Source organism: Chroicocephalus ridibundus, chromosome 1 (assembly GCF_963924245.1).
Source record: "Chroicocephalus ridibundus chromosome 1, bChrRid1.1, whole genome shotgun sequence".
NCBI lineage: Eukaryota > Metazoa > Chordata > Aves > Charadriiformes > Laridae > Chroicocephalus > Chroicocephalus ridibundus.
Genome location: NC_086284.1, coordinates 116,995,252 through 117,008,703, shown reverse-complemented (window position 1 = coordinate 117,008,703; position 13,452 = coordinate 116,995,252). Strand labels below are relative to the sequence as shown.

Below are 13,452 nucleotides of genomic sequence, written 5' to 3'. Positions count from 1 at the left end.
ACTGTATGGGAAAACTTGAGCACCTGGGCAAAGTTAGGTAAGTCTCCTGAGCTCAGGAAGAAATGGAAATCTGGAAGTGAAACTCCATCTTGTACTTGGGGACAGGCTACAACTTCTTTGGGTCTAGCTATGAGTTTGCTATAGAAATATTACCTGTTGGGATTTGAGAAAAAAATAATTGTCAAGGATAGGGCTGTTGAGTTTTTCTTAGTGTTCCTTTTTCTCCCCGGCTTCAAAAACCCAGTAGTTAGGTGGACTGAAGACCCCTGTGGATGTACGATGCTCCTTGCTGAGGAAGAAAAGGTCACCAGAGGTGAAAATGCTTAAAATAATTATTGAATTTCCACTCACTTGAGTAACAGTTTATGCAGAGCACTCTGGCTAAGTGTTACAATTCTACCATTGGAGCTAGAAAAATTATTTGTGTCATAAGAAGGATATACCATTTGAGAACTGTTTATAGTCTGCAGGATGTTGAATGATATATCACTGTTGACTTCTGTCCTAGTTTCCTTCAGTGCCATGCTCTGATCTGAGAACTTTATGGGTTCCAAATATATCTTCAGGTGAATGAAATGCTGGAATTTAAGACTTGGTTCTCGCTCATAATTCAGCATACTCATGAATCCACAGACACTAATATATATTAGGCAAAACCCAGAGTAATACCGATGGCAGTTCACTTGATGACAATATCTACCATAATATCACGATGATTATTTTAAAATTTTTGTATATTTTTGAATGTGACAGTGCATGTGTAGATAGTAGTTAGGAGCATAGAGCTTCACCACTGTTAAAGGACATGTGCAATTTGCCATATGCAGTAATTCTTCCGAAAGTTCTCAACAACCTCGGAAACAACGTTCCCCGGAACACATTTACACATAATATCAAGGATTCTACAGAGTGGCCTAATGCAATACCACTTTTTTGCAATAATCCATGAAAAATGACACAATAACATGTATGATTGCTCCCATGTCCCGTATCTGAAGTCTGCGCCATTAAAATCCTAATTCAGACATTTGAACCAGTCTGGAATACCAAACACACAGAAAGTATCATCATCATTACATAAAATAATAATAAAAGGTCTAACCACATCATCTTTGCCCACCAAAAAAAAACAACAAACCACCCCAAAACCATTCAAAACAGACCACAAAAAAAGTCCTCCACATAATAAGTTTTACCTCCTAAAAAGTAAAAATAAATAAAATAGACCAGCATATATGTAGAATATGTGACTAAGGTGTACTGCAGTAATTTTCATAATTTTTAGGGTAACCTCTATGTTCTTTACTGCTCCAAAGTAGTTCCAATCTCATGCCAACAAATGACTTAGTAAATTCTTTGAGAAAAGATCCTGCTTTTACTTTGTGTGTAGCACAATAAAGACCATAACCTTCTGGATGAGACTGTAGATGCTGTGGTAGTATAAATTAATAACAGGAACTGTGGATGAGTTTTATGTGACACTATGGGCTCTTTCAAGAGTTTGTTTTAGATAAACATTTAGCACTTCATGCTTATGTAAAGCGATCTGTACAGAAACTTCCTCGTGGATGCAGCTGCTCCATATTACACATCTCTGATTTATTCTAGTATATGTTAAGACAAATGATCAGTGTGGAACTGCTGGGAATTAGGTTAATTTAGATTATTTCGCTACGGGTTCTTGACGTTTGCACACTTTCGATTGAGCTCTCAGCCGGGTTGCCTTCCAGACAATCACCCGGATGAGATTTTGGGGGCAGGTGTTAACTGTGGAAACCTACTTAGTATTGAACGTACCTGTCTCATTGCTATCGACTTTGGAGACGATACTTTTATTTTTTTTTTTTTCTGGCTATTGTTCTTCACAAAAGACCTAATTGAAAATATCTGTCAAATCTTGTCTCTGGTTTCCCTCTTCTTCCCCCCCGCACCATTAATTGGATACGTATTGTGTTTGTGTGGGAAGGAAGGAGGCTCTATAGCAGTGTAGCGATATTGCTGGGAAAAGAACATTAAAATGGATAAAGGGATTTCCTAGTGGTATAAATACCTGCACACGACCTCCCTGTGCTCTGGAGCCCTCCTGTATATGTATATGCAGGCAAAAAGCCTGGAATAGAGTTTGAGCTGCCGCTAATCGTGCAAAATCTGTTCTGTTAGAAAACGCGGGCAAGCGGCTCTTTCGCCTGTTGGAGGGTATGACTTGCCAAGCGTTTGCTTCATCTGACACCTTTGTACCCTTGAATTCTGACTCTTCTCCCTCTCTGCCTCTGATAATGCATCACAGCGCCGCAGAGTGCCTGCCGGTTTCTAACCATGCCACCAATGTTGTGTCTACAGGTACTTTTTAAAAGTAATCTTGCTCTCAGTAACTCTCATTTGTAATGCTTTTGGATGATACGCGTTCGTTGAGTTCTGCAATATTTAAAGTGTTTGGTATCAGTGCTAGGTGTGATTTGGACTGCATTAAAGTAGAAGCATTTTCACAATACTCTGCACGATGAATAAATCAGGAAAACCCCAAATGTTTGTATTTTAGCTAAATTTGTAGCTTTGTCTAAGTTTGTTACAAGATTAAGCTCAAGGATGCTACCAATGCATAAACTTAGAACAGACTCAAACACTGCCACTCTTGTTAGGATTATATACTCTTCAGGGACAAGTGTCATGTAAATTAATTGAAAGTTTAAAATACTTTAAATTACTTTAAATAAAAAATGTATTTAAAACAAATCAAGTCTAAATATCATTTGGGGAATTGCTTTACAAAGCATTTTGCATACTGAATCAAGATGAAGATTTAAGCAGGATGTTCAAAATTGGTGGCAGACGTCTCATCAAAATTTTTGAATTTTGTGTATTTGTGTATATAATCCAATTAATTGCATTTAAATACTAGGAACATGTGATCATTGAACTGTCTGAAAGAAAGACACAGAGAGAGTTTTCTTGCAGACTTAAACCTGCAGAAGCGGGATTGTCGAATACAGGAATTGTTAATGGAAGGCTTTCAGGAACAGAAAAAGAAATAGTTTTGATTTATTTGAAATTACATTAAGGTAAGAATTTTATTTGGAGCTTAACAAGAAACTAGCCTTCTCCTGAAATGCGTTGGTAATAAAACATTTTAATAATAAGGAAAAGCATACAAGTAATGAGAACCGAGCATTGGTGATAGATAACAGGATCTTATACATTAAGCAGGGGGTTTGAAATATCCTAATATGGCTGTTGGTTAGCAGTGGTAGTAGGGAATAGGAAAATTTAAATTTTGTATGAGGACAAATTTATGTATCTGTATCATAGTAGTACTTTCTAGATTCATCTGGTTCGTAATAAAAAATATATGGTGACAGCTAGCCAGCCAAAAGTGTTTGCTCTTCTGCTTCAAATTTGGGTTTTGATAATTTGCAGTTACCACCCAAGCACAAATACCACTGTGGTCAGTGGGAATTTTGTTTACAGGATCACATCTAGCAAGCGACCCTGGGAGAATGGAAGCTGTTACAGAGAGTGCTAACTATAATGAGTAAAGGTTTACAAATTTCCTGCATAGATTCAGAAATTGTAATAAACAGTGCCATTCTGGTGAAAGCACCTAAGGAGAATTTGTGCACAAAGTAGACATGAAAGAATTTTGAATAATGACTTCTGTTAAATGTCAAAATTGTTAAACCCTTATTAGCAAGTCAAAAAGGTTATTTTTATGCATAAAAATTAGTCTATGGATTATTAAATAATAGGGGAAAAAAAAAAACAAACACCAGTAAACACTTAGATCTTATCCCAAAAGAAAAGTTGCATTGCTCTAAATGCATTAATACTATTAATGCAATCTTTATTTGGGGTGCATTTATGCTACCATAAGCGTGCCTGGTTTAGTAGATTTTATATCTGTATAAGCGTATCTAAACAGGAAATTTTACTGTTATGATTACAGTTAAAAAAAACAGAGATTGTAATCCCTAATTCGTAATATTGTTTTGAGCAACTGGAATGTGTGCTCTAAAGTACAGGTTTACGTATCTGAATGTTCACAAACATGAATTTTTAATATTATACTTTACAGCAGTTGTTAGAGGGGAGAGTAAATGCATTTCTGTGCCTACTTATGCATGAGAAACAGCCGTATCTCTCATTTTGAATTCAGTAAAAAATTGCCTGATTCTTCAGGCACTGGTGATTACTGAGCACAGATCTGAAACACCCCTGTGAAAACACTAGAGATAAATTAATTGTGTGGTTGTTGATGGTGCTGCTGATGGAAAATATTGATTTAGACCTAACTTTTTAGAAGAGCCCAGGGTCTGTCATTCTGTTTCCCTGACAAAGCACTCTGAAATGGTTTTGGTGGCTTGGCACTTAAGAAAATGTGGCTTCTGGTTGCCTCAAAGCAAATGTCCCAAATCGTTGCTTTTGGAAACCCAGGTCTTAGGCATGCATAAAATATTGCCTTTCTTGATGCCTGTATTGCCTGATGTATGTGGGGTTTGCATGACAGTGAAGCCAATCAATTTTCTGGAAATATAGAGTTTTTATGTAAGATTAAATGAAATGGCATGTGGAAGTTGGGTGTAGAGAGGAACTGGTCTCCTCCTGGAGAGTTCAATGCTTCCCTTGCTTAGTGGTATATGTAACCCAGGTTATGCACATAGATAGTGCTAAAAATAACGCATCAAGACCACGGTATGACAATTTTTGGTCTTGGCTCAGAGGGTATCTCACTATTTATTCTGGCAGTCTTGTCTGGTGTAACCTGGCCAAGTGTCTGGACTTCCAGCAGTATTAACCTGATGGTTATGGCCCAAAGTTAAATCCTTACTGAATGCACGCAAAAACTACATACAAGGATAGTGTGTACCTCTGAATTTAAAGGCTATGTCTTGAATCCTCACCCATTTTCTTACCAGTCCCATCTGTTTTGTCTTTGATCCAAACTCCTATATGCTCCCATATCCGCTTTGCCACGATGACTTTGGGAAATGCGTCAACAGGCCTTCATTACTCTGTGCCTTCCTGTCATTATGGAAATCAACCGTCTACCTACGGGGTGATGGCAGGTAAGAGACATACTTTCAACTAGGTGAGCTCTTTTAGAACGTTGACTTTAATCAGTTTTCCTTTAGATGGATTGATTCAAGACAATTGCTTAAAGAAGACAGGACTGGGGTTAAGGTGTTAGAAATTAGGGGGTTAGAAATTAGGTTAGGAAATTAGGGGTCAGTGCCCCGAGTTCCCCCAAACTTCTGCATGTCTTGGGAAATGACTCTGTCTCTTATTTCTTTCTGCAAGACTGGGACAGTGCTGCTCTTGTTTCTCACCTATGACCGCTTCCCTTGGTGATCATCACTTTTTGAGGGACCAGGAGTGACGTACCCTACATACCTCTGTATTACCAGTGCCTGGGGTGATGGAGCCTGACTGGACCTATGAAATAAAATGACAGAATAATGGAAGGATAGCTGAATTCAGCAGGCAGATCATGCAGATGATCACGGATTTTTACACTCATGAATGTATGCTAACATCCTGCTTAGTTTTCCATATCCCAGGCTGAGTAAGAAAATGGAACTGTTACTCCATGCAAGGTCAAGCAGCAGTTGATGAGATAATGCCATGAACCAAATTAACACAACTCACAGGAAATAATTGTGACTCCGAGCTGACCCGAAAATCAAACTCAGCGTTTTATTTCACTTAATAACGAAGGAAATATTACAGTAAGTCAGCACAGATGAATATATTTGAATAGGGACTTTTTAGGGACAGAGAGTAGACTTCACTCACAGTGTGCAAATATCCAAATGCTCCTATTTTATTGTGCATTTAAGTGTCTGTTGCAGACATTCCTGGCATTGTTCCCTGGGAAAAGTTAATAGGTATTAAACAAAAGGTATTGCTCAGAAGCTCATTTTGTTTCATTCCAAAATAAATAAATACACCTTAACTTTTCTCCTTTCTTTTTCACCCTTCATTTTTTTTAGGCATCAAGCCTGCGACTCCAGAGCTGCTCTCAGCAAGTCTCTCCCAGAGTCGCATCTTACAGACATGCAGCATGCCGCATCCCAACGTGGTAAATGGTGTCAGCAGCTTGCAAAGCAAGTCCTTTTCTTTTTTAGTCTTTTCCTTTATTCTTTGAGAATTTCTTTTTTTTTTGTGGTTACCCTGTGTGAAGTGAATAAAATATTCCTATGGGGCTAGAACATCCAAAACTGGTGAGAGCAACTGGGGAATTGAAGACAAAAAAAGCAAATGGAGGAAGGGGTAGGAGGCTGATAAATTCTGAGTTCTGCTACAAAGTTTTGTGTAATTTAGAAAATTGGGAAGGTTGTCCCAAGAACCTGGAATTTACTGGCTGCTGCAAATACACTGAAGAGTTAATATTTCTCCAGTGATTTCTGCCCCCCTGCCTTCAGGCCAGAGACTCTTTAGCTGTACGTGCAGTAACTAGTGAAAAAACAGCCTTCGCTTGTAACTGAATCTTTGTGTTATACTTGATATTTGTGAACAAAAGGTAGCACAAGGTAGTTTTGTGTTCTCCTTGAGCAATTTCTTTTTAAGCTAGAATTGCCATTCTGAATATGTTCTGGTTTGATGTTAGTGGGCTTTTTTAGTTTTTGTTTTGGTTTTTTTTTTCTTTGAGCTCTTACCTGTGTACATTCCTCAAACAGATTTTATGCTAAAGCTAAACCAACCTAGTATCTTCTCTGAGCATCAAATGGTATTTACACAGAAATATTCCTTGTACCAGAAAACAGAGGCTGACACATCTTAGATGGCTCAAAATGACATAGATCCATCGATCTTCTTGTGCTGCTTAATTCCAGATGAAGCCTTGGATTGTTTTTTGTTTAAGTTTGGACCATTTACCATCTTACTTAAGTGCATCACAGTTTGCTATGACATAGGATGGCTATAGCCTGTGAAAGTGGATGTTGGTTTGTTTTCATGCATGGGGACAAGAGAGAAGACTGTATCTCCTAGGAAATCCTCACTTTTGGATACTTTTGCATATACGTTGTATAATAAATATTAGACTTGGATTATGAGACGATGAAGTCGTGTTTTTATGGTGTAGCAGTGAAGAATAACTGCTCTGTGTTTTCTTTGTGGTGTTACTTAGGTAGCCTGACCCCTTGCCTTTATAAATTCCCGGAGCATGCCCTGAGCGCCAGCTCCTGTGCCCTGAGCCACAGCTTCACGTCCATGCACCAGTCCCTCCTCGCAGACGATGCCACCACCGTAGACTTCAAGCAGGAGTTCCGCAGAAAAAGCAAGTCTGTTGAAGAGCCCGTTGACATGGACTCACCTGAAATCAGGGAACTGGAGAAATTTGCTAATGAATTCAAGCTGCGGAGAATTAAGCTGGGTATGTGCTTTATGTCTGTGAACAAAAGGCCAAAAAATGCCAATGGAAGCCCAATTATTTCTGAATGTTTTACGGTCTGGCCTCTGCAGTTGTCTAATCATAACTCTAATCCTATCTTGCGCTGCCAAACTTTCTCCATTCCTAGAAGACTTGCACAGAATTAATGAACTTAAGCTTTTTGCAACTCAGTATGCAGAAAAGGACTTTAAACTTTCTTGCCCTTAAATTATTTGTCTAAAGTGCTGAGAAAATTATTGCTGTTCATTAAATTACATTCAGTAGGAGGTACATTATTTTGCACAGCCCCAAAATTTCTGCAACTTGGGGCAACACGTGCTCTCACCTCTTACGCCCATTCTCTTCCCCATGAAGTGCTCCGTCTCACAAGATGCTTCAATGGCATTTTAGCATACAAGGTGGGTGACATCCATGACAAATCTTTCATATCAGTGGGAAGATTCTCTTCCTGTTTTATTTTCTTGTGCCAAGGCACCGGTACAGCTGCGACTGGTATCTTGGTTGCTATCTGATAGCTACTGGGGCTGATGCAAGATGGATTGCATTCGAGGGTCTCCGCTGAGCTGCTTTTCCTTCCCTGGGCAATCCTAGCTGAGGACAAAGGTGGACTGAGCCCTGTCTTTCTCATCTGTAGGGAATTTCTCCTTTCTACAGAAGGATTGAGGTACATTGCAAAGTAAAAAGCGGTCTCATCCTTGTTTGAACTGTACTGCGGGGAAAAAAAAAAAAGAACGCATCTGGTGCTGCAGCTTCATCCCACTTATGAACACAGAGGATTCTGAACGAAGAGCTGCAATGTTTACATTATTGCTTATCACATTACATTGCATCTTTACAAATTAGGGCATCCTACAAAAAAAACAGTCTCCAATAGGAGCCGGAACACCTCTCTGTGGCGAGCTCAGTCAGCCCCAGAGACCTCTGCAGAAAGCCCATCCTGCAGATACTGCGGGCGCACGCTGTTCATAAGAGTCAGCAGTGAAAGGTGAAGCATCTCCAGCAAAGTAACCCTTTCTAGAAAGCTCCAAAGTGACATTTTCTCTTCGTTTTTGACAGGTTATACACAAACCAATGTTGGAGAAGCACTGGCTGCTGTGCACGGCTCTGAATTCAGCCAAACTACTATTTGCCGGTTTGAAAACTTGCAGCTGAGTTTCAAGAACGCATGCAAACTGAAATCAATACTGTCCAAGTGGCTGGAGGAAGCTGAACAAGTAGGAGGTAGAGAATTGAAATCCTCTAAATACTGATTGGCACTTAAAACAGAATCCTGTATATATGTTGAAGGACTAATATGTGTCTTCCATAGACTGAGGGTTTTGTTTTACCAGATTTAAATAATAAGGTATGCTTATATCAAATTTTGGTTATCTTTTTTGGATGAGCAAGAAGGGGCAAACTGAAATGCATGGAGGGTACAGAATAGTAGAAACATCACTTGGCCTACTGGAAGTAATTTCTTTCAGTTCTGTCCCGGCAAACTAGCTCCACTGCCATAGCATAGGTCAGAGCAGTTATCAGGATCTGCAGGACAGCCCCTTTAGCGGCGTACAGGGATTCTTCACTAGCAAAGGACTCTTCCTTCCAGTCTCTGGCATATGAGATGTGGCCATGGGGGAAAGGATTTGAGTTCAGCTGGGGCAGTGGTCTTTAAACCCTGGAGAAGGATCACATGGCATAGAGGCTTTTGATGCGACCTTTTTGCTGCTTAGGGGATTCCCTTCCTTTTGCCCGGTTACTTTCCAGTTGCAGGAAGAGTCTTGGGTTTCACTGGGCAAAGCACACTTTAGAGCAGGTTGGCTGATTTGAAGGAAATGGGTTGTTTTAAAGAACAGCTTTTTCAGCTGGATGGATTGTGATGCTGGGAAGCAGTATGCCTGGAAGTGACAGCGAAAGCCAGGCCTACCACTGTGCAGTACTCACCTAGCACGGGAAGAAGGAGAAGATGACCTTAATGCTACTTTTTGGATTTGCCGTTGTATTCAACAGCAGGAAACGCTGTTAAACAGCTGCTTCTGCCACACGCTTCAGTTTCCTTTGAACCCAACGTAGAAAGCTTCCTTCCTCTGTAACTGCACTAGAAACCAGGGACTCTCCTAATGTGGCTGGCACACCGCAAGAACCCCTTGTAAGGGGTGTGGGGTGGGTAGCAGCTGCTCCCTGCCCGAGCAGCATTACAGGCGTGAGCTGCAGGGTAAGATCATGTGTGCAGGCAGCGGCCTCTGGGCGGTGAGGGGGCACTTGTCCATCAGAAAGTGGGGCAGAAGAGGCAGAGGAATAAATGGGGTTGGGAGCCAAGGCTGTATTTCTGAAGAAAGAGGGTGAGCCAAGGGGTATGGAAATGGACTCCACCTCCCCAGACTCTTCCTCCTCACCTGCAGGGTAGGAGGAAGAAAAAAGGAGGGGGCTGAAGTACGGCCCCTCAAGTACACGGGCACAGAGCCAGCGCTGTTTGCAGCTCTACCACGTCATTTTTGCAGCACGTCATTTTTGCTAATAACCACTTATAGCTGGAGTAAAACAATAACCAACCATCTTAAAGAAAAAAGTGCTCCTATGTGTGGTGCTGCTCTTATTCAGTGGCATGATCTGATAGCTTTCTTCCATCTTCAAAGAAAGGGACTTTTTTTTTCTGGAGATAATTGCACTTGTTTTCCATCCCCTGTGAAGTTAACTGCTGGGTTTGGTTTGGTTTTGTTTTTAATGCAGCTTTATACAGTGAAAAAGTTGGAGTGAATGAGCGGAAGAGGAAGCGCAGAACCACCATAAGGTAATAAATATTTAGCGCGTTACGTGTCACCCCTTTGGCTAAGATGCTTCTTTTTCTTGGGCTTGAAATCAAAGCATTATTTTCTATTCATATATCTCTATAGCTAGTGTTTCAAAAGGTTTCACTATTTTGTAACATTCCAGTGAAAATAACAGCATGACCCTCCAAAACCCCAATTTTTTGTTGCAAATATACTACATTTCCCAATTAAAGACTTTTTTTCCCAACATATGACGAAATACCTTAATATAAAAAAAATACTTTATTCCAATTCTGCCCAAATTTGATGACATCTATATAGTGAATAAGGTATCAGAGCACCTTTCTTTACATTTTGGGAGGTTCTACACTAAGCCAAAATAAATTACATTATTTTGCCAGAGAATTGAGGTCTGGGAAGTTTGAGAATAAGCTTTTACACATGATATTGGATTCCCATCCTTATCTTCTGTCATTGCATTATTTGGAGTTTCCAAAGAAGCACTTTAATGAGCCAAATGGAAAAAAGGGACTTGCACTGGGAACCTCCTTCTGCTGCTTCTCACATCTCTGGTGGCCAAAACCTACCACCTATCTAGACTCTGTATGGAAATAGAGTAGGCTGGTAAATAATACTACAAAAACAATTACAAAATAGGCAAAATGAGAACAGGGGGTAATTCCTTCTCCTTTAGATATCCCAGACTCTTGTGATCTTTGGTGAAGAAGAATTGACTCAGGGGCCTCCAGGGAGCTGTAGCATTCTTCCACAGGGAGAGAATTTGGCTGCCTCTGGGCACAGCCCTGGTGCAGCCAGGCCCTACTTGTTACAGTGAAGTGCTTGTCACTGAGCAGGGATCCTTCCCAATGTGCAGTGCCACCTCCCAGAGACATAGGCTGCTCTGTTGTCCCATAACCTCAGAACCCCATAGCCACAACATGTACCTTTTCCTTTCACGTTCAGCTTGAGACTTCTTTTTTTTTTTTTTTTTTTTTGAGTCATATTGCCTTTAATATAAGGAAAAAAAATGAAGATGTGATTTTTCTCTGACTTTTGAAGTAAATAGTCCTCTGATGGGATGCTCCTCAATTAGAAGTGAGATGGGGATGGGAGATTCTTCATAGCTCATTTGCTACTCTCAGCACCTCACAAGGGATGAAGTTTTGCTCGTGGGAGGCCAGTTTCTCCTCTCAGCTTCACTGCAAGCCAGTAAGGACTTGAGCAGCAGTGCCAAGACTTTGCCAGTTCGTGCATTATGGCCTGTATGAGAGCTATGAGTTGAGAGCATCTCTGTCCTAGGTGTTTTCCTCTGGCAAGAGGAGCCCACTGAAGACTGTTCATCTAACATTGTGTGCTTTGGTGGTGTTTTTTTTTAACAGCTATTGAGGAAATCAGTCCTCGTATTAAGCATTTTTTAATTATTCCTGCTTTTACATCTAACTCCACTGCACTGGGAGTATCAAATACGGCAGGTTGTCAAGGGCACAGATAATTGAGGGGAAGTTTAGTACCAAATCCCATAGAGTAAGAAAATATTAATTGGTGCTTTGGAAAGCATCTAGGACCTTGATTTGAAGACCTCAAACTAATCAGGGAGATGGACTTTACGTGAACTGCGATCGTACTCTTAGCAAGCCTCAATGGGTGTTTGAAGGTAAAATAGACGTAAGAGTCTCACTAACTAAATTATATGAGTCATACCCTGAGCAAAAACTACTTAATTTGAATTTGTGGGAGCTATTTGCTTTTCTACTTTGATCAGAAAGCCTAAGAAACAGTTAGTCAAAACCAAAGATGTTTCTATACTTCTGAGTGTACAGTGCACCATGCTATTAATTAAGTAGTTTTGGTAATGTTACTAAATATTGTGAAATAGACCTTTAAATGAAAGACCAGCAATAGATTACAGACAAAGTAATGAAATAACTAGAACTCCAGCTGATACTTTGTATATTTCTGTAACAGAAATACCTGCACCTCATTTCTAGAATAATGCACGAAGTGCCCTCTTGTGTCCAAAGAAATTACAGCTACTGCTGAAGCCAGTTTTGGACGCGTGCTGGTGGCACACAAGCATGTCGCAGATACTCTTAGTTTTCTGAGAATATGTAACACAAACAGGAAGCAAATTCTGTCCAGCCATAAGGAAAGATAGCAGTCTTAGCTTACTTTGTTTATTGAAGCACTCAACTTTGGTCACCCCCAACTGTGAGGAATAGACTAAGGCAGACTTTTAGAAAATGCAATGATTGATACAACAACTTGCCATAATCTCTGTGATTTCTAAGAATACTCTAGTGCCCTCTCTATAACAAAATAAGATGCTGAACTTGATACAACATACAATGTTTCCCAAATTGTAAGTGATGGAGCTCTTCCCCTTTGTAAACCCAACTGATTTGATACAACCAGACAAGCCCAGTAATGTGCGTTTGCTGATCCCCACGACACTGCTGTGGCTGGGGCAGAATGGGTGGTCACGCTTGTTCCAGTTCCTCTGATCCCATTCATGTCTAGCTAGCAGCTGTACCTCCTAGAGAACATCAAGAAGCCCAAACATCTCCTGATCGCCACTGAAATTGCACTGAACTTGATGCTTGTTTTGCCTTTAAATTACTCTGTGCTGTAATTCTGCATGATGTGGTGCTGTGCGTGTCAGCAAAGAACTTCAGGGTACTTTAAGCTCTGTAGGTTTCCTTTATGTAGAAAAAGAGGAAACAAACCAAATCACTACCTTCAGTGCTCTTACTTGACCCTTCTTCTGAACTAGTGGTGACAGCCTGAATGTGACAGAAAAGTTTTTAAAGGTGATGTTTTATCCCTTTATCCAGTATCGCTGCCAAAGAAGCCCTAGAGAGGCACTTTGGAGAACAAAGTAAGCCTTCTTCTCAGGAGATTATGAGGATGGCTGAGGGGCTCAACCTTGAGAAAGAAGTTGTGAGAGTTTGGTTTTGCAACAGAAGACAAAGGGAAAAAAGAGTGAAGACAAGTTTACATCAGAACGCCTTTAGTTCTATTATCAAGGAGCATCACGAATGCCGGTAAAGCTTTTCCATGTATAGATATGGATTTCCGGTTTGCTTTTTGTATATATTGTAAATACTATGTTGTTTAAAAAAAAATAAAAGAAAAATCAGTAAACCATTTGTTTCTCTTACAAGCTAGCCAGCTTCAGATGTAGTGTGCTGTGGAAGATCTAATTTTAATGCAAAAGGTTGGAAACAAATTAAATCCTATTGCATGTATTTAAAGAGTTGGAGGTCCCTGCTTAACTGCAAGGAACCTATAATGCATTATTCGACTAGAAATGCTTTC

The 13,452-nt window shown here is 40.2% G+C and overlaps 1 protein-coding gene across 4 annotated transcripts; it reads left to right on the top strand.

The window, feature by feature from the left end:
* The first annotated feature begins 2,198 nt into the window (after positions 1-2,198).
* On the top strand, positions 2,199-13,182 carry POU1F1 (POU class 1 homeobox 1). 4 transcript variants are annotated; one of them, XM_063357100.1, is made up of 7 exons: positions 2,199-2,340; positions 4,995-5,060; positions 5,985-6,102; positions 7,128-7,369; positions 8,444-8,608; positions 10,097-10,157; positions 12,969-13,182. In XM_063357100.1, the coding sequence occupies exons 1-7, from the start codon at positions 2,199-2,201 to the stop codon at positions 13,180-13,182; spliced, it is 1,008 nt and encodes a 335-aa protein (XP_063213170.1). The 4 variants fall into 4 exon arrangements, with proteins under 4 accessions (XP_063213170.1, XP_063213087.1, XP_063213330.1 ...); XM_063357017.1 differs by having other exon boundaries at positions 4,911-5,060; XM_063357260.1 differs by lacking the exon at positions 5,985-6,102 and having other exon boundaries at positions 4,989-5,060; positions 7,124-7,369.
* Positions 13,183-13,452: the final 270 nt, after the last annotated feature.

Excerpts from the sequence above, each read along its gene's own strand:
- POU1F1 (XM_063357017.1), top strand. The coding sequence starts at position 2,199 with ATGACTTGCCAAGCGTTTGCTTCATCTGACACCTTTGTACCCTTGAAT. Across the intron at positions 7,370-8,443 it reads GCTGCGGAGAATTAAGCTGG|GTTATACACAAACCAATGTT; the intron begins GTATGTGCTTTA and ends CGTTTTTGACAG. Across the intron at positions 10,158-12,968 it reads AAGCGCAGAACCACCATAAG|TATCGCTGCCAAAGAAGCCC; the intron begins GTAATAAATATT and ends CCCTTTATCCAG.